Genomic DNA, 20285 nt, shown 5'->3' on the forward strand with positions numbered 1-20285 from the left:
TTCGACGATGGGATTTATTCTACTATGGATAAAAAAAAAAAGCGCATGATCCTGGTTTGCGAGGCCCATGCGTGTCTGGCTTTTTTCTTAGATATCACTTTATTTTTTTTTTAACAAAAAAATCCTTTAAAACTAATTTATTAAAATAATATTTAATTGATTATTCAATAATATTACTGTTTTAAAGAAGAATATGGCTTTTGTGATGATATTTTTTATTATATATATATATATATATTCTGCGAATATTTGTTTTTCTTTTTACTTTTTATTCCATGAATCATGATGCTGATAAAGAAATAATTTTATTGTCAAAACAAAAAATAATAAAAAAAGACAATTTCAAGGAGAAAATATATTTTTCCTCTCTTTCTTATGAATATCTATTATATTTAAATATTAAAAAGAATCGAAGAGTATTAATCTCATTCCCATTTGCTCCTAACTTGATGAGTGTGCTTGAAGTCATAAGTTAGCACCAAGCTTCCATCCATTCTCCTCAACACAAACCTCTCAACCAGCACGTAACATCCAAATTTCTTCCAGCCACCAACCCCTCCGAACTCCTCCACTCTCTTCACCGTAACATCACTCCCGCCGCCGCCAAGCCATCCAGCTCTTTCTTGCTCCCACTTCATCCCCCCCACAATTTCTAAACTCAACCCCACACTTGCTTCTCCTCCAACATCGCCGGAGCTCCTAAACCACATCACCCCATCAACTGCATTCCTTTTGTCAGGTGCAGCTTCTCTACCTGCAACAGCAACCGTTTCTCTTTGAACAACAGCATCCACAACGACAGAGTTGCCTTCACTAGAATTATATTCACTTGCGAAAATTTGTTCCCATCTTTGTTCCAGTGTCATTTCATAGTACCTTGAAATACTCATCTGGTCCTTCAGTTTTCCTTCTTTGATAAACATGAAAGGACAATACCAGTTTCCTACAGCAACAGGTGCAGAACTTCTTTGTGATAATGGCAAGTGGAAATCTGGAAGGCGGGCTCGGAGATTTCTGTCAAGGCCTGCTGCTTCCTTCAATTCAAAATCACGTGCAGTTGAGGTTGACACTGTCCAGCCTTTTCTCCTTAAGAAAATTGGAGGGATGCCATCTGGAGCCACCGATTTTGAAACGTAACCAAACCTGTTACTCTTGCTAATCTCAAATTGCTCGTACACGTCCTTGGGGTCGAAAGACTGCGGTTCCTTATCCGGATTATGTCTACAGAAGCCAAAACAGCACGTTGTTTCGTCTTCCTCTTTAGCATTTGTGTGTGCTTCCCTGAATTAAGGCCAAGTTTAATGCACAGATGCAGTTAGAAAAATCATGTCGATTATGTAAAGAAGCCGAACATAAAGGATTTTGATTTTCTAAAGCTTCACGAGCACATAATATGAAAAACAAATAAATGGAAACTGCGAATTGTGATTATTAAACATACCCTTTATGCTTCCCTTGACGCTCGATCACGTAGTATCGGTTGGAAGACAGTGGCTGATTAAGCACAGGGATGAAGATAACTTGGTTACTACTGTTAGTAGTCGTCTGCCCATTATTACTCTGTCCATTATTACCTGTGGTTGTGGTGTAGCTAACTGTTAGATTCTTGTTCTGCGGGAAAGGCAGGTCTTTGACAAAATCGATCTTGGAGCAGCAAAAACAACAAGTAAGATCAACTTCTTCATCTTGTATTATCAATATACCAGAATTTGAACCTTCAGGAGGAGCTGACGAAAGAGCTGAGGGATTTCTTTTGTACATCGAAAGAGGCCTAGTCACATACATTTTTGTTCGAAAACTTTCTTTTCTGTACTACTACTTTTCTGCTTTGAAATTTGTAATGATAAGGAGTATTTCTTAAAGCAGTATTTATCTCAGCTTCTTAATCTCCATGTCTAGATATATATAGAGAGAGGGGGGGGGGGTGTCAAAGAGAGAAACTGTGAAAAGTCTATAACAGGCACGGGCAATTTAAGCAAGGAATAAGAATCCTAGCAGAGGTAAAACATAGACAAGTAAAACACGGTTCTGTGATATTTGTAGGCGGTCAAACCGGTTGATTAGTATTAATTGGATCCAAAATGTGTAGCAGAATTTGTCAACAAAAGAACAGACATGGACGAACAACACGACAACTGCAAGGAGGTCCAGAATCTTACAACCTTGCAGTAAACCAAGGAACAACACGCTGTTACTTAAGGTTGACCTGATTGGATGTTCCAGGTTACGGACCAGTTACATTCTTGGCCTGACCCTCGACTAATTCTTATCTGCTGATACTGTGGATAAGACCAGTTGACATCAGGTTTCAGTGTTAGAATAACTAAAGAAAGTGTGCACATCACTCTGTTCCTATGTTTGACCAAAACAAAAAAAAGGGTTCCCATATCAGAGCATTTCGAGGAGCCATGGAAGCTTGAAAATGAGGATTAAAAAAGGGGGTCAAGGTCATGTTAACGTGTTGATTAAACTTGAATCCTTCTATGACTTGATATCAAAGTACCAGGCGTTTTTTTGTCATCACAGCCTCTCCTTCTCCAGAAAATCTCCACTCGGCCTGCGAAAACACAGGACACACCAAGTGTCGAGACATAATTTGTTGTCTTTCAATAATCTCTTGCCAATTGAGGTTTAAAAAATCGATATTTTGACGAATTAAACGGTAGTACGAGGTACCCAATCACCTCAATAATCTCCCATATAACGAAATAGAAGAAATCTTAAAATTATAGAGAGAATTATGGTTTAATAAACTCTAAAAGTAAATAATTGAATATTAATAGAAAATTGTTTTGAATAGGAAGCTAAACTGACTTAACTAATAAAATTTATATTAAATTAATATTACAAATCTAATTAGAAAGGGATTCGGAAAATAAAAAAAATATTTAAAAAAAATCCAAAACATCAATCTATTATAATAAAAACAGGTCATTTATAGAACAAAATAGGTAGAACACGATTGTAAAATTTTATCCAATTTAACCATTAATTATTAAATTAAAAATTTATACGTAAGTTGATCCTAACATTCATACTAATAAAAAAATATATTTATTTTCATCATGAAGCTAAATTAACTCGTTTGGATTTCTTTGTAGCTAGATTTGGACATATTGATATATTCTATGGACGTAAATACTAGATGTTTATATGACATTCACTATTGAGAAATTTGAAGTCAGATGACAAAAAGAAAAGAGTTTCCTTTATGAGTGTTTTTTTTCTTCCCGCAAAACCAACTTGAAGAAATCTCCTTACCTTGTCGAGCTTCTTGTTGTTGAAAACCAATTTACTAGATTTTTTATATATTTTTATTATTATTTTAATATATTGATATTAAAAAATATATTATTTTAATATATTTTTAAATAAAAAAATCGTTATCATAATCTTAAAACAGCTAGTTAGATAAAAAAAAAATTAAAAATTAAATAAATAAAAGTAAATAACGATTTTGACACAGGCAAAGTTAGCAAAGGTGGGGGGACACAGTATCAGCAGCACCTAACCAATACATGGAAAAAGAATAGGAAAAAATATTCCATCCGGCCTGAAGCACTTTTTGAGAAGGGGAATCAAAGTGCTTTCTGAGAGTCATCCTTGGTGATGTACTGATGTAGGTACAATCCAAAATGCAAGTTGCAGATCTTATTCCCTCATTATTTTCAAATGGAGTCCATGAACTTGGATTTCTTTATACTTTTTGAAAAAGAAATAGAAAAGAAAATCAGCATGTTAATCAATGGGATGCATCATTCATTGACTACTGTTAAATTCCGTCTTCTGGCCGCCGTAACTTGGCTTTCATTCTTTCCCTGATTTAGGAAGCTTCTTTTTTCATTGCACAGTCGTGGCTTCAGGTCCATCATTCAAGACATTTTAATGAGATTTTTTATTCAGGAAGGTACTGGTTCTGCCATGAGGATGAGAAGAGATGGAAACATGACTTCGTAGAAAATCTAGAAGAGCATGGCCAGTGAGGAGACAGAATCTGCAGGGATCTGTGGACAAGCAGCTAGCTTTGTAGGAGCAACTTGATAGGAGGATCATAAGGTCATGAATCAGGAATGTCTAAGAAGAAAGAGCACTAGAAGTACTACACTATGAAAGCTTTCAGAGAGACATTCATGAAAATTCACACATCAGCCTAAAAGGCATGCCCTCTCAACCAGGGCACATCCAAGTCAACCAATTGAGATGGAAAACAAAATATACAGTAATAGTACGCAAAGATAAAGCATCTTCTCCAATTTAATAGAGTAATTGATCGATGAAAGCGTGAATCATATACTAATAAGGCTTTAAACAATGAAGAATTCTCTTACAATTCAAAATAGGACAAGCTAAATGAGCCAACATCTTATTGCTGATCATATTTCTAGTGAACTCAAGGCTGTAAGTTAACTTCTAACACCAGCAATTGCATAGAATTATCATCCTTAAATTCTCCACACAAACATTTATGCCCTTCTCAGAATACAAGTAAACAATTTAATTCCTGCTAGTCCTCTAATTGCTCTTCAATCAAAGAATTGTACACAAATCTAGCAAATACAAGGTTTCTACAGCCGCCCACTATTTGAATAAATGAGAGTGAAAATGAAAGTAAAATGACAATCTATACCTCAAAGTATTATCTACGCTTTCAAAAAGGCCCATCTTCGCTTTAATCCTAGTGTCCAGGACTTACTCGAGATTGCAGAACCTACCAGGCACTAGATATAGCACTCCGTTTGCTTTGCATTTAAACAGCTTCTGAAATTTCGATCTCACTGGGAAAATTCAGACAATGGTCTGAAAAAAGAGGTTGCTCTACTAAAATTAAATTTTTCCGAAATAGTTCCAAGCCACCAAACATACAGATATGTACAGTTCAAGAGCTGACTGCTGATCAAAGGAGGGATGACGTTTGGATCGGGCACCTTTCAGCTTAACCAACATAAAGCAATAATAGCAGGAAAATCACACCACCGCAGAGGTTGTACGGCGAAGATCTGCAACACCATTGTTGAATTTGGCACTAAGTTGTCTGCCCTTGAAACTTGCATATCTTCCTGGCTTTGGCAGAAATAGTGAGCTCAGCATTTGCTCCAAAGTCTGCACCGAGTATTTTGCATATTTACTGGAACTTCCATCTAGCTCAACCAAGGGCCCATAGCTCTGCATATAGCTCCGATAAACAGGTACAACTGCCTGCACAATCTGCTGGCATATCTTATCCCTGAGATCTCTATCTGGCACAACCCAGCTGGACTGCCTCTTATACATTTCATCGAAAGCTTCGTTGAAATTTTTCAGCCTTTTCTTGACAAGATCACGTGCAGTGGCACGCCCACCTGAGAACAGAATCAGGCCTTCACGACTTAAATGACCTGGAAGCTTCCCCCAACTATCTCGCAAGAATATTGCAGCATAATAGTCTTTGTACTGTTCATGTTCTCTAAACCAAGAATCCCCTAAGAGATCCCCAACCTTTGTTCCCTTCAAATGCTTGTATAAATGATAGTGATTGTTCATGGCAAAAAGGTTAGATATGATAGAATCTTCATAAGCCTTTGTCCATGTCTCCAGATTGAGCTCAATGGCTTTAACTATGTTCAAAACCTCACTAACAAGAATCCTCTCCTGAAACTTCTCGCGCTTCCAACTTCGATGAATGAGCAGAACCTGGTTCAGGATAGGTTTGTAATTATCCCCAAGCAGCTTATTACAGTAATCAGTAATGATGCTCACCAGTATAGGGACGTTCCCATCTGGAGGAGGTGGAATCTGCCTCTGCAACTCCACCTGAACAAGAAGTTCCCAGAAAATCTCAGCTGCCCCATCAATCACCCTCTTAATGAGATCCCGTGTGAGATTTTGGATTTCAATACAGGCTGCTCCGCCAAAAAGCCTGTTAAAATCCAGCCTTAATCTGTTCAGTGACGCAAATATATCCAACAATTTCAGAAGCTTGATTGGATCTTTCTTACTTTCTGTAACAGTCTTCCCAAATTGAAGAAACGCAAGAATGCCAGTATGGGCAGCTATTTTGGAAAAGCATCCCATACAAACATCCAAGCCAATCCTCTCAAAAACATCGTTACAAAGCTTGTACTCCGCTTCAAACAGGTGCTTCACTGCAAACTCCAAATGCTTGCCCCACTGAGCTATATACCCTTCTATGCTCTGCACGTCATTGAATTCAGCTATTGAGATCTCAAGGTAATCCAAATCCAGCGCCTGCAGACTAGCTCTAACATTCGAACTACGAACTTCAACATGTATTGATATGCACTTTTCAAGTCTATTATTAGTTCTCAACCTCCCAAGAATGGCTTGCAACTTGTGTATAACAGACACAGGTAAAAGTGATGGTGCAATGACTGCCTGTTCACCAAGATCCGGAGATGACGACATTGGCAGTGGCACACTATGTTCTGTCAAAAGCCGCCGAAACTCACCTTCCAATTTATCCAACGCAGCATTTAAAAGCCCACCATCAAGACGAGCTCGTTCATCATCACTTTGCGATTCCCTAAGACCCTTCAATGACTTCTTCAAATTCAAAAGATGCTGCTCATCTGCCATAACATTATCCTCCAAATACTCCAATATATCATCCAGCCACTGGATTGCTAATCCACAATTATCCCCCAGAAACCTCAAAGCCTCCTCAAGTCGCTTTAACACTGACAAATAACCAGGAAGATTGTTCCTTGGATCCGATAACGACTTCTCCAGTCCATGAACTGCATCAAAAACCTTAAGCACCGCGGCCGCAGGGCCAATGGCACGGTTAATATGACCCCCGGCAGCAAGAAGTGCTTCCTTGTCCGCACGAATGGGGCGCACTGCCGCCTCTAGAGAAGGCAATCTTTGGTTAATCTCATCTAATCTCGGCCCAGCCTTCTCAAGAGAAAACCCTAAAGCTTTCGACTTCTCTAAACTTAGCTTCAATGACTTCCTTGCAGCTATCAAATTCTCAATCATATCATTACCATTAACATCACTCCTCCCTAGTTCAGCCATTACAATCCTAAACTCTCTAATTACACAGCAAACCCCTAAAAAATCAAAGATCTTAACTTCTGATTTCCACACAAATTAAGCTGAAAAGGCCTTGTATTAAATCAAAGTTCTGAACTTTTGCTTGAAAAGGCTAAAATTAGCAATCAAGATTTGATCGTTTTTTATCTAATGATTTTGGGTTCTTTGGGAAATTAATTATTATTAACCAGGATTCATGTAACAACAAATCTTAATGCCTACAATCTTTAACCAAACTTCACCAGTTTCAGACGAAACTAAAGACTAACAAAGCTAACATCACAGGTAACTAACAAACCTTAGGGAAGTTTGGTCTTTCAAGGAAGACAACAGAATGTAAGAGTGCAAGAAACTCGCTTGATGAGATTTGCTTGGTTTTTTAAGCTTTGACAAGCTTGATAGAGCGAGTTGACCCGGTGAGTCACAGAATCTGATGAGCAAGAGAGATTTTAAAGAAAACCCTGAATCTTAAGAGGGTGGGGGGGATCTTTACAGGTCTCTCTTTTGCAAGGTCTAGTAATGACTAATGCCACGGTGGAGAGAAGACAGCAAGGCAAAAGGCTTCTCTGTACTTTCGCCTAACTCGCTGGTCGAATCCCCATTTCTGTAGTTTTATTCTCTGTTAAAACGACCTGTCGGTTGCATCGTGTATGGGTCACACCAGTACTATGTTTTTCTTAATTCGAATTTTAATTAAGTTATTTATTATATAACAATGGATCCTTCGTATCAAAGTATTATATTTATCTTGAGATTCGTTTTTACGATTTTCTGAAAAAATTAAAACTTAAATTTTATATAGTTTCTTTATGACTATAATCTTGTCAATAATGTATATAAATATCTTAATTACGTGGCAAAACACACATGTAGCTTTGGATAAGATCAATTTTCTTCTTTGGACCTATAATCACCCACTTTCAATTCAACTAGCTTTTATACCCGCGCGATGCCGTGGGTCATTTTTTTATATAAAAAATATTAAAAAAAATAAAAATTTAAAAATATTGGGTTTTTCTGCAAAGTTATACCCAAGAATCTTGGGTTTGGCTACAACGTCTGACCTAAGAGTAATATTTATAATATTAATAATAAAATTAAACTTGTATGACCCAAGTTTAAGTGAGTCTGGCTGTAACACCGGACCCAAGAATACTGGATGTGGGTCCGGCTATAAGGTTGTGTCATAAAAGTGTGATAATTAAATAGATTAATTAAAAAAAAACAAAGAACAAAAATTAACAGGAAGGAAAAAACTAATGAAGAAAAGGAAAAAAAAATTGAATTAATTGGGTCAACCTTTTAAACCAGGTTATCCCGTAAAACCTGGGATTTGCGTTATGAAAGTTTGATAACTAAATAGAAAAAAAAATGACGGGTTTACCTAGAATTAACCGGGTTAACCCATCAAACCAAGTTAACCCGTCAAACCCAGGATACGTGTCATGAAAGTATGAAAGTCTGATAATTAAATAGAAAGAAAATTAACTTTAACAAACTAAACTAAATGAAAAAAATAACTCGTCAAATCAGGTTAACCCATCAAACCCGAAATTCGTATCATGAAAATCTGATAACTAAATAAAAAAAAAATTAACATTAACAAACTAAAAAAAAAATTCATAAAAAAATTAAAAAGAAAAAACAAAAGGAAAAAACAATTATATAATATAATACAATATAATAATAATTATTATTATAATTATAATGAAAAAACGTGGGGAAAATTTAAAAAAAAAAAAAAAAAGTGAGGAAAGCTAAAGCTAAAGCTAAATTCTCAACCAACTCAATATTGAAAAAAATAAATTTAACAAAGATAATTTTTTGAAAAAAACATGTGGGGAAAACACTGTAGCCAAACAAAAATCATGTAAGGGAAACACTGTAGTAATCCATAGTGTTTTTTTTTTTTAAAGCTACAAAGCTAATCTCTCAACCAGCTTAATATATAAAAAAAAACCGACAAAAGCTATCTTAAAAAAAACAAAGAAGTCAATTTTGGGTAAAAGAAATGAAAAAAAAATGTACAAAAAAGGAAACAAAAGCGAAAAAAAAAACACGTGGGGAAAGCTACAGTGTTTTAAAGAGAAAGACAAAAAATAATAATAAAATATGTAAAAAATGATAATTTTGGAAAAAAAACAAAAACTACAAAGCTAGATTATCAGCCAGCTCAATATTGAAGAAATAAATTCGATAAAGATAATTTTTTTAAAAAAATATACTGGGGAATTTTTTTAAAAAAAAAACTACAAAGCTAAATTCTCAACCAATTTAATATAAAAAAATAAAATCTACAAAGACCATTTTGAAAAAAAAAAGAATAAATAAATCATTAAAAAAAAGAAAACAATGTATGAGAATATTATAGCAATCCATAATGTTTTAAAGAAGAAAACTACATAGTTAAATTTTTAACCAGCAAAAATATTTAAAAAAATTTAGCAAAGATAATTTTGAAATAAAAAAATTAAGAAAAAAAACGAAACAAAAAAAAAGAGAAGAAATCAATTTTGAGTAAAAAAAAACCATAAAAAAACATGTTAAAAAAAAAAACAAAAGCAAAAAACAAAATTGAAAAAAAAAAAAACTACTGCTACGGTGAAAAACATACGCATTTTAGAGTTTTTATTAATAAAAAAAAAAAAACAATGAATCATGATTTTTGAAATGGTCAATTCCATCCACAATATAAGACTATATGATTCTTATTGCTAGCATGATTTGACCCCATCTTCACATGCTAATGGCGGTGCATTAATTTCTTTCTTAAAATTAACTCATCGACTTAAATTATTATTATGATTTTGATTTTGTTTATTTTTATGTTTAAAAATATTTTTTTAATTTTTTATTTTAAACTATTATTTTTTAATGTTTTTATATCATTTTAATATATTGGTGTCAAAATAATTTTTTAAAAATAAAAAAATATTTAATATATTTTAAAAAAATATATATTTTAAAAATCAATTATTACGCTGCAGAAATGATATAAATGACATGAAAAGTTAAAAAGATCGATGGGAACATAATGCTTAATTCTTAATTCCAATCTCTAATGGCGGTGCGTGAATTTCTTTCTTAAAATTAGCTCATCGACTTTACCTATCATTATGATTTTATTTTTATTTACTTTTATATTTAAAAAATATTTAAAAAAAAGTTAATTTTTTATTTTTTTACTTCAAATTAATATTTTTTTAATGTTTTTATTATATTTTAATACACTAGTGTCAAAAATAATTTTAATGAAATTAAAATATATATTATTTTAATATATTTTCAAGTAAAATAAAACTTTAAAAAATAATTACCGTTTTAATTCCAATGAACTGAAATTATAGAAATGGTATAAATGGGCATGGCCAGTTAATAGGATAGATGATGGGAACACAATGCTTGACTCTTAATGCCAATCTCTAACTCATCACACTTGCCATGAATTATGTGTTTCTTTGCATTGCATTCAAATATTCTTGAACTAATGTTGGGAAATTGGTTGAAATAGTAGATGTATTTATCGAAGACAATGCTCTAATAGTTTAAAGACATGCTCTAATAGTTTATATAAAAAAACATTATTTTTTCTGGTTCGACAACAAAAAGATATTATATATATATATATATATGCAAGGATATTTTTTCACAAGCAATTATGATTGATTTCATACATTATAATCAATTTAATAAACACTAATTTCTTCAGTTACTCTTTGCCCTGTGCAGAGACCTGATCCTTACAATTTAGTATCAATTTGAAAAAATATATAAATTATATACACCTGACTGTACTAGTAAAAATACCCTTTGTCAATCGTGTGACTTGTTCCGCCCCCGTCCCGGGTTCGACCCTTTATGTGCACGCCTGTCACCCCCGCGGTGCCTTACCTGCTCCTGGGCTTGCAGGATATCCAGTGGGCCGTGGGGAATAGTCGTGGTGCGCGTAAGCTGGTCCGGACACCCCACGTAAATCAAAAAAAAAAAAAATACCCTTTGTCAAAAGATCTATCTAGATTCTAGACGGCAAAAGCTAGAGTCCTTCCCTACGAAGCAACCATTTGAATTGGCTCAGCATAAAAAGACTCAACTTTGCTTGATTTAGGTCCACCCTCGCTACTAATTAAATATCAAGCAAGTCATAGTATGTTATATTTACTATTTTTGCCATCTCTAATGACATGTTTGGAAGTGCGTGGTTAAAGTTGTTTTTTAAAATATTTTTTTTGTTGAAATGTATTAAAATGATGTTTTTTTAATTTTTTAAAAATTATTTTTGAAATTAGCACATTAAAACGATTTAAAACATATAAAAAATATTATTTTTTAATAAAATAAAAAAATAAAAAATTTATATTTTTTAAAAATATGGTTGTCCTGTGTTTCTAAACTCTCCTTTATTACCTAAAAGTCGTAGTTATTGGTGATCTCCCTTTTTTTCTGGCTTTTTTAATCAAAGAATTTGAAACTCAAAGTCAAATGGTGGTTTATGAATTGTTTTGGTCATCTAATAGCTCCTTACTCCAACTTCTTTTTCTACCACCCATTTGTTACTTAACAACAAAAGTATTTCTTTTTCCCTGTCCTTTTATCATAAAAGAATCAAATTCGTTTCGGGTTTTTTATTAAAAAATTAAAAATAAATATATTTTTATCTTGAAATTTGATTCCTAATGCGGAGACTTTCAAATAAAGATTACAGGTTCTTGAATTGATAGTTTTAAGCTCTATTATTTCCATTTTCAAGGAATATAATCACATTCCAGAAATAACATACAACGTTAGTCATAGCCCACTATCAGCCAGCCAGTCGATCACCATTTCTTTTGTCACCACTCTCTCCAAGATGCCCCTTGTTTTTATCAAGAATCATTTCTTTTTTTTTAAAAAAAAAAAAAACCCACAGAGAGAGAGAGATAGATCCAATAACCGAGAACAAAGAACAAATAATTTAAAAACACTTTGATTTACTTTGAAGATCACCTTGGGAGATTAAGATTCCCCCCACCGCTATCAATAAAAATTTAATATACAAAATCAGACACCAAATTCAACCATCTTGATATTACAAAAGTCTAACTTGTCTCTTTTCCTAAAGCCTAAATCTCTCTCCTCCTTTATTCCCCTACCATCATGGTTGACTCGAACACCAAGTTAACAGTTCCGGCAGCCATGTTACCCTCCATTGCACCTTGAGTATGGCAGTGCTCTCCCTCGTAGGTTACAATCAACATGGCTGGATCATCTGTTGCTCTCTCCACATGTTTCCTTGCCGGGCACCCTCTCATTGTACTGCACTTGTAATATCCCCTGAAACATATCAACCAGAGCACAAGCGTTTAGGACTTTGTTGTCTGATTTGATATTGATAAGTGAATTAATCAAGGGTTATAATCAATTAATTACCTTGGGTATGGTGATCCCTTGATTGGTTTTTGACCATATTTTCTCCAAGAATACTCATCTGGTGGAATATCAGCTATTTTTGAACTTATTGCTGGAACCCTGATTGTTTTCTTCACCCGATTCTTCCTGCATTAAGTAATTATAAACAAAGATCAATCAAACCATTCACATGAATCCATTTAACAAACAGTTACTAATTTAAGCTTCATTTCATTATGTTAATGCCCTGAAATATTTAATTTGACCATATTAGTTTTATTTTTTTTTAGATTTCTCCCCATAATTACAACATATGCAATAAGCATCCTTCGTACTTTCTTCCACGAGATAATTCTATGGCCGCCATCACTGTATGGAACATTTCCCGATCCTCTATATCCTCCATACCCGACTCCTCCCGAAAGGGACCATCAGCTACCCGACACAATCTAGTCCACTAACAGGGACCGTGATTAACGTGTCCAATTAATATTCAACCTAACAAGCTATTAGTGGTCAACATTGGGAAAATAAAGAGACCAAGTCGACAAAGCAAACTATGTGTGTAAGACAAAAATGTCTTTACCAGCAAGCTCAAAAGTTATCGCTTTGCGGTCTTTTTCGTAATTATACACCCCTGCCCGTCACGCGTGCTCCTTAAATCATTAATTACCACTTCAATAAACCGGTCAGCTACACCAACTCGTTGACCAACACCAAACTCCAAGTCGGCTCACTATAGCTCGCCATAACTCGCCGTCGGTTCCAAGTTAATAAATTTACCGAGGTTTTTTTTACTAGCTCTATTCCAGAAACAAACTCTCAAATTAGCGTCTAACCTATCAATTAATACCAAATTAGGTCCCTGATCTAAAAATCTTTCCAATTGGTAATCAAAATATTAATTCATTCTCAATAGAGAACTTCCATCCATGCATAGCATGCTAGAGAAGACCATTTTTAAGAAATTTGACATTTTCTATTAAAAAAACAATTGTAATTGTTTTGAACAGAAGGATGCAATTGCAATTTTTTTGCTAATAGGTCGAAGGGATGAATCTGGTAAAAATAATAATTAAATTGGGATGAAATTAAAATTTCGATGATAAGTTAGGACGGGATTCTCTTTATTTTAACTACAGCCTTCGTTAAACTTTCCCGGTTTCAAGCAAATCGACAGCAACTCACCGAGTCAACTCTCTCGAGTCAAACCAACTACTATATTTTTTAACAGCCAAGCATGCATGCAAGGGCATTGAAACAAACACTAGTCAAATCCTTAAAAAAGAAAAATTCAAAGAGCGTTAAAATGCGCGGACTCTGCTAAAAAGCACTGGGTGTTAAAGTGCGCGAATTCGTACCTTCTCTTGGAAGAGCAATGGCACTTGCCACTAGAGGAGCCAGAGACAGTGTCATCATGATGATGCTCATGGCACCGCTTCTTGTTGCTGTACGGCACCGTCGAGAGCGGCGGCTTGCCAGCGGATCCTAAGAAAATCGACGATCCTTGCTTTCCATTAGAAACGCTGCCGTCTCCGGTTATCCCCGACGACATAAACGACGCCGAGTTCGAAGAGACACTGAAACTATCCTTCGAGAACTCAATCTCTGCACTCTTGGAGCTAAATATATTCGGTTTCGTGAAATCAAGCGTCAGACTCGTCGGCGCCGCCGGTGCGGTGACCGGAGTTGTGATTTGCTGTGGAGTTAGGGTTAGGTTTTGGAAGCGAGAGAAGGAGGGGGACTGAGACTGTGATTGCGGTGATTGTGTCGATGTGGAGGGTGGAGAGAGGGAAAACGAAGACTTGGCCGGCTGGTTGGGTTGAATCGGGCCACGACGGAACCGGGCGTGACCTGTTCGGTTTAAGATGGAAATGACTTTCTTGAACTTGGAAACGGTTACATCAGTAAGGTCAGTGCAATCGGCAACGTGATGATTATTTTGGTGAGACATGATTCGGATCAAGTGTTCCATGCTCTTAATTCCTTGTGACGCAGCCTCTTGTATAGCCGACTGATCATCCATCTTTGTGTTAAAACTCATCAGCTCTACCGCCATGTTTGGACAGGTTCTTTCAGGGCTTTTTCAGAGAGAGCTCAACGGGGCATGAGGGAGGTCTCCGGGCTGTTCAGAGAGAGAGGGGGGGAAGTGAGGGAAAGAACGGAACTTGAAGGGGTTGATATAGAGGAGAGAGTCAAAGATTAGTTGTGATCTAATGGCTGAGATGAGTTTGAAAAGTTCAATGTGGGGTAGCGGGGAGCAATAAAGAAACGAGAGACCAAACTAAAATACGAAAGAGGGTTAAGTTTGAAAAACGATACGAGAGATTGAATTACTGTAGCTTATTGTTGAATGCATTATGGAGTGGGGAATGTGGGTTTTGACAAGACTAGAAGAAGAAATTGTAGAAAGATGGGAAAAAAATATATATTCTGCAGAGGAGACCAAAATATAACCATGGTTATAAAAACTATACTGGCCGTATAGATCGATCCGATACCCCGTTATTTCCGAGCTTGGATTAATCTGAGTTGAAAATAATAATAATAATAAAATATTTAACTTTATTAAAAATTCAGGCTCACCTAATATCTCGATCAAATCCAAACAAGCCTCAACTCGTTAATTCTATTGTTAATTGTTGAATATAATATATCAAGGAGAGCCTCTTGTATTTATATTTGCGAACTTCTAGTTATTGTCTTTTCCCTCGTGTCAAAGTAAATTGAATGATAATCAGTGATTATTCATTGTATATAAAGATTCTATTTATTTTTGTATTTTAAAAATATTAAAAAAAAATTTATATTTTTCTTTGTTCTAAATTAATATTTTTTTAATATTTTCAAATTATTTTAATATGTTGATATCAAAAATATTTTTTTAAAAATAAAAAAATATCTAATTATTTCCCTTGTGTCACTAGTTTTCAAGTAAATTTAATGATAATCGGTGATTGTTTATCGTATATAAAGATTCTATTTATTTTTGTATTTTAAAAATTTTTTAAAATTTTTTAAAATTTTTCTTTGTTTTAAATTAATATTTTTTTAGTATTTTCAAATTATTTTAATATGTTGATATCAAAAATAATTTTTAAAAAAATAAAAAAAATATCATTTTAATGTATTTTCAAGTGAAAAACACTTTAAAAAAACAATCATAACCACACTCTCAAGCCCAAAGTCAAGATTTTCATTTCAAGAATATATATATATATATATATATATATATATATATATATATATGAACACCCAGCATATAATATACATAAATTATTCAAGAATAGATAGTTGCAGTCCACTTCAAGGGCATTGCTTTCTTGCAAAGCTAGTCGAGCATTAATTTTTTTAAAAGACAAGATATGATGGAAAAGTCAAGAAAACTCATGACCAAGATTCATGCATGATCGATCTCCTTAATTTGGTCAAGTTAATTTATTATTGTTTACTCTAGCTCGAACTTTCTTTTTACCAGGAGTGCATTATTGAGGTGTTGGTTTAGTGTGGATGTTTGAATCCTTTTATTAAATTTGACTGACTTTTCAAAGCTTAGAAGAAATCAACTAAGCTAACCCTCCCTTTGCATGTATTTCCCAATTTCTTATTCATGTCTTCTCCTTTTTTTTATCACTAGTTACGTGGTAGATTAACAAATACCGGTCAATGTGTTATCTCAAGATATATAATATGTAAAAATTGTCTTCTAGAATAGAACTAGCCTCCGCACGTGGCGACCTATTGTTTTGTGCGGGAAAAAATAATAATATTAAGGTATTAAAAATAAAAATTAATGTATAATAATAACACTAATTAGATTTAAGTTAACAAACGGTAACAAATGTTTAATTATTATTAAAAAAAACTATTGGTATTATTATTACTATTATCATCAATAATATTATTACTTTCATTGATATTTTTATTTTCATCATTACCACCACCGTTACTACTACTATTATTATTATAATTAACATTGCCATCATATCACTAATAATAATATTATTTTCATTAACACCAGGTACCATAATGTATTTATCAAAGTATGGGAGAAAAATGAACGGGAGAAAAAAAGAAGGGGACACTGGCGATAAATCAAGAATATTTGGTTTACACACACCACCTGGAAAAGAAAAGGAGACAATGGGGAATGGACTATACGACAAGGTTTTATTTTTAACCAGTGCTCAAAGAACATGACATCCCCAACTCACTGACAAATGCACAATACACGCCATCAACTTTTTCTAGTTAAAAATATAATTTAATGATAAATTACAACACTACCCTTGTGCAAACCAACAATTAACAAAAAAAAAATGGAATCAAAAGGCTCTAATATCCTTAACCCCAATGCATTAAGTTTCTTGGATTCAAGGGTACATTTGCAACTTAACTATATATATAAAAAAAAACCAAAAATACCTCTACCCCTGCCTAAAACAATTGATTTTCTTACTCTTGGGAGTATTTTTTTTATTTTAATGTTCATAAAAATATTAGATATTTAAATATCTCCCCACAAATTAATAATGATGAATAGCCATATAAAAATACCGAAATACTCCCTAATTAAAGGCAAACAATTTTTTATATTTTTTTGGTAAAACCATGAACGTCAATCAACTACTGTAGTGAATAATGAAGTGAGTACATGACAACATTGATTCTCCATTTGTGGATTTGGGACCTTCTAATATCTTCATCGGTTTAGATCGAATATAAAAATCTTACAAAACTACGTGCGTGTTTGATTTGCAAAACAATATTTAAGACCAGACAAGAGGAGTAATTAAGATGCTCTTGTATTAGTTAGAGTTGAAGGTTGTTTACTAATCTTATATTATGTGAGAGTTTCCGTGTCAAGGTAAAGTGATTAATGTATTTACGCACTATTCGAGGACAAAAGCCGCCTTCTTATTATAGGTTACGTGGGTGGTTATATTTTCTTTTTGTATTTTAAAAATATTTTTTAAAAAATAATATTATTTTAATATATTTTTAAATAAAAAATATTTTAAAAACTAACCAAAAACAGTTTAAACCAATCTTGAGATGACTCATCTCCTCGGCATGCCCATCTAATTGATTAGTGACTAATGAATTAGGTTTAACCAAAGGGCTATGTGTTAGGGCATGTGATTAATTTTAAAGAGATGATATAGTAAGAAAAGATGTTTCTCTCTGTGATCCTTAACAATTTAATTAATTTTATACTTTAATTAAAATCATCATCCAAGTTAAATATTTTGATAAATATGTGGAACAATACAAGAGAATGAGAAAAGCATCTTTACATTTTTCCAAGAGTTAATTTGGTTTCATTGACTCATAAATTATCCACGACGACAACAACAACAATCCAGCCCACGTCTTGAAAGTTAAAATTGTGAGAGATATTGGAGTGTTTGTTTTTGTTGTTAAATTTATTTTTTAAAATATATTTTATTTAAAAATATTAAATTAATATTTTTAAATGTTTTTTAATAATTTTGATGTGCTGCTATTACTGATAAAAAAATATTAAAAAATTATTTTAATATATTTTTAATTAAAAAACATATTGCACCAGATATGTTAACCCCGTTCGTTTTTTCAGCTAAAAAATATTTTTGCAAATAATTAAAAATAAAATGTTTTAAATTATTTTTTTTTAGTATTTTTAAATTATTTTAATGTACTGTATTTATTAATAAAAAATATTTTAAAAAACAATTATTACTGTAATAATAAATATCTCTAGAAAGCTGGCTCCAAGCAGGGATCACCTCAACCATGCCTGTTTTTTAACCAGAAAACATAAAACTTTACGGTCCGTTCGATCTCGACTTAGTTAATCCAACTGTTGACGAAAATAGAGATGGTTGACTTATTTTCACCATCAAGAACCCCGAAGTCGAAGTACCATCCCAATGCTGCCACGTGGGGTAGGAATTCATACCGAGGCATTGAAAATCTGATATTAGCTGGTGCCAACATTTTAAGCATATATTATTACCATTTTTTTTCCCAGAAAAAAGATGTGTTTAAGGTTATCTAGATTATTATTTTTTATATTAAAAATGCAAAGTCAAATTTATTTCTTGAGTTTTATATATATCTAAAATGGATGATATCACTAGGAAAATAAAAAAAGAAAGAAATGGATGACAAGTAAATGAAGAAAAATTTTAGTTGAGATTGCGGTTGCGGTTGCTTTTTAAAGTGTTTTTCACTCAGAAATGTATCAAAATAATATATTTTTTTTAAAAAAATTATTTTTGATATTAACACATCAAAATGATATAAAAACACCAAAAAAATATTAATTTGAAACAAAGAAAAAAATAAAAAATTTTTAAATTATTTCAAAAGCGCTTTTGAAATGCAAAACCAAAACCCAACTAATTAAACTAAATTAATTTTTTAATATAGAAATTAAACTAATTAAACTAAAATAAATCATATAGGATAAATTTTATTCCAAGCCAACTCTTGCTACAGAAGTGGCCTACCTTTAAAATACATGTCGAAGGGCTAATAAACCTTGAGCCGTTGAATAAAATAATTTCTCTGGGAGACTTGCAATTTTCATCTTGTTCTTGAAAAAATAAAAGATTTTGTGCAACAGTTTCGGCATAATTACAGGTAAATAATGAAAAATAAATGGAGTCTGATAGATTGTCAACTCATCATATTTAAAATAAAAAAAAAATCTATCAACGTGGAGTTTACCTAATTAACTAGGTGAGGTGATTGGTGGTCGACCCACGCTTTGATTAGGACTCTAGTATTTGAAAGATCGGCTTGGAACAAAATCATTTGGTAGGATTGGATTCATCACTTTTTTAAAGAACTTTCATTTTAATTTCCAAGGGAGTCTCTCGTTAATATTTTGGAAAAAAAACCGAGATATTAAAGATAAAAATAATATATCTCTTTCATTTTAATCTTTAAATGAGTTTTTGCTTAATATTTTTTTTAAAAAAACAAAGATATTAAAGATTGAAGCGATGTTTATATGTACTTCATATTTTGAAAATATATAAATTTATTTTAAAGATATATTTAATTTATATTTTTGTTATTTCTTCTTCAGCCGAACATGCGTGTTTTTATCTCTATTTTTTTATTTTGAGAGATAATAACCATACGCTATCTCTAAGAGTGTAGTTAATATGTTATTCTTGGGTTAATGCTAGTGGGTTTTTGCTTAATATTTTTTTTTAAAAACAAAGATATTGAAGATTGAAGCGATGTATCTTCATATGTACTTCATGTTTTGAAAATATATAAATTTATTTTAAAGATATATTTAATTTACATTTTCGTTATTTCTTTTTCAGCTGGACATGCGTGTTTTTATCTCTATTTTTTTATTTTGAGAGATAATAACCGTTATCTCTAAGAGTGCAGTTAGTATGTTATTTTTTAGGTTAATGCTAGTGGGGTTTCGTATGCTCTTAATCTTGTTTTTATAAGGCCTATCTACTCTATTTTGTATCAATATTTTCTGTCTACAAAGATGGCATGAACATTCACTAGGTTGAATGTGACTCATTACTTGCATGTGTGGACTACACAAAGGCCAGAATAATGGAGATATTCAAAATGGCAACCTCACCGAGCTCCTTTAGCTATAAAATTCACCCATCGCCATTAATTTTTAATTAATAGCATGCGAATGCTAAAGCTTTCTGGTTTGAAAAGCTATCAACTTGCCATTGTTTTTTCGTACAAGGATTTGAAGGGTCGGCATGAACATGAAGTCAGAGAGAGAGAGAGCGAGAGAATGCCAAGAATATTTGTATTTTTCTTGCTTCCATTTATAATTCTTAAGAAATTTCCAAGCCCACCAACCATGTATATATAACGTATATCATCACTAG

The 20285-nt window shown here is 32.9% G+C and overlaps 3 protein-coding genes across 4 annotated transcripts; all 3 read right to left on the minus strand.

Annotated features, from left to right (window-relative positions):
* Window positions 1-286: 286 nt before the first annotated feature.
* Window positions 287-1883, minus strand: LOC7458727 (uncharacterized). Its single transcript, XM_002324348.4, has 2 exons — window positions 1442-1883; window positions 287-1281 (listed from the first exon to the last, which is right to left on the minus strand). Exons 1-2 carry the CDS (start codon window positions 1783-1785, stop codon window positions 426-428), a joined length of 1200 nt encoding a protein of 399 aa, XP_002324384.1. The 5' UTR covers window positions 1786-1883; the 3' UTR covers window positions 287-425.
* Window positions 1884-4266: 2383 nt separating this feature from the next.
* LOC7458726 (exocyst complex component EXO70A1) lies at window positions 4267-7660 on the minus strand. 2 transcript variants are annotated; one of them, XM_024589497.2, is made up of 2 exons: window positions 5737-7660; window positions 4267-5670 (listed from the first exon to the last, which is right to left on the minus strand). In XM_024589497.2, the coding sequence occupies exons 1-2, from the start codon at window positions 7012-7014 to the stop codon at window positions 4966-4968; spliced, it is 1983 nt and encodes a 660-aa protein (XP_024445265.1). In that variant the 5' UTR covers window positions 7015-7660; the 3' UTR covers window positions 4267-4965. The 2 variants fall into 2 exon arrangements, with proteins under 2 accessions (XP_024445265.1, XP_002324383.2); XM_002324347.4 differs by having other exon boundaries at window positions 4267-7658.
* Window positions 7661-11979: 4319 nt separating this feature from the next.
* LOC7476235 (probable WRKY transcription factor 11) lies at window positions 11980-14579 on the minus strand. Its single transcript, XM_002324346.4, has 3 exons — window positions 13779-14579; window positions 12439-12564; window positions 11980-12342 (listed from the first exon to the last, which is right to left on the minus strand). Exons 1-3 carry the CDS (start codon window positions 14474-14476, stop codon window positions 12150-12152), a joined length of 1017 nt encoding a protein of 338 aa, XP_002324382.1. The 5' UTR covers window positions 14477-14579; the 3' UTR covers window positions 11980-12149.
* Between the last annotated feature and the right edge of the window lie 5706 nt (window positions 14580-20285).

The sequence above is a fragment of the Populus trichocarpa genome, chromosome 18 (assembly GCF_000002775.5).
Source record: "Populus trichocarpa isolate Nisqually-1 chromosome 18, P.trichocarpa_v4.1, whole genome shotgun sequence".
In the NCBI taxonomy this organism is placed as follows: Eukaryota; Viridiplantae; Streptophyta; class Magnoliopsida; order Malpighiales; family Salicaceae; genus Populus; species Populus trichocarpa.

Bases quoted from the DNA above. Each gene is read 5' to 3' on its own strand.
- LOC7458727 (XM_002324348.4), bottom strand. From the start codon at position 1,785: ATGTATGTGACTAGGCCTCTTTCGATGTACAAAAGAAATCCCTCAGCT. The intron at 1,282-1,441 runs GTATGTTTAATA...GCCTTAATTCAG, and splicing joins CGTCAAGGGAAGCATAAAGG to GGAAGCACACACAAATGCTA.
- LOC7458726 (XM_002324347.4), bottom strand. From the start codon at position 7,014: ATGGCTGAACTAGGGAGGAGTGATGTTAATGGTAATGATATGATTGAG.
- LOC7476235 (XM_002324346.4), bottom strand. From the start codon at position 14,476: ATGGCGGTAGAGCTGATGAGTTTTAACACAAAGATGGATGATCAGTCG. The intron at 12,565-13,778 runs GTACGAATTCGC...TACTTAATGCAG, and splicing joins CATTGCTCTTCCAAGAGAAG to GAAGAATCGGGTGAAGAAAA. The intron at 12,343-12,438 runs GTAATTAATTGA...GATATGTTTCAG, and splicing joins AAGGGATCACCATACCCAAG to GGGATATTACAAGTGCAGTA.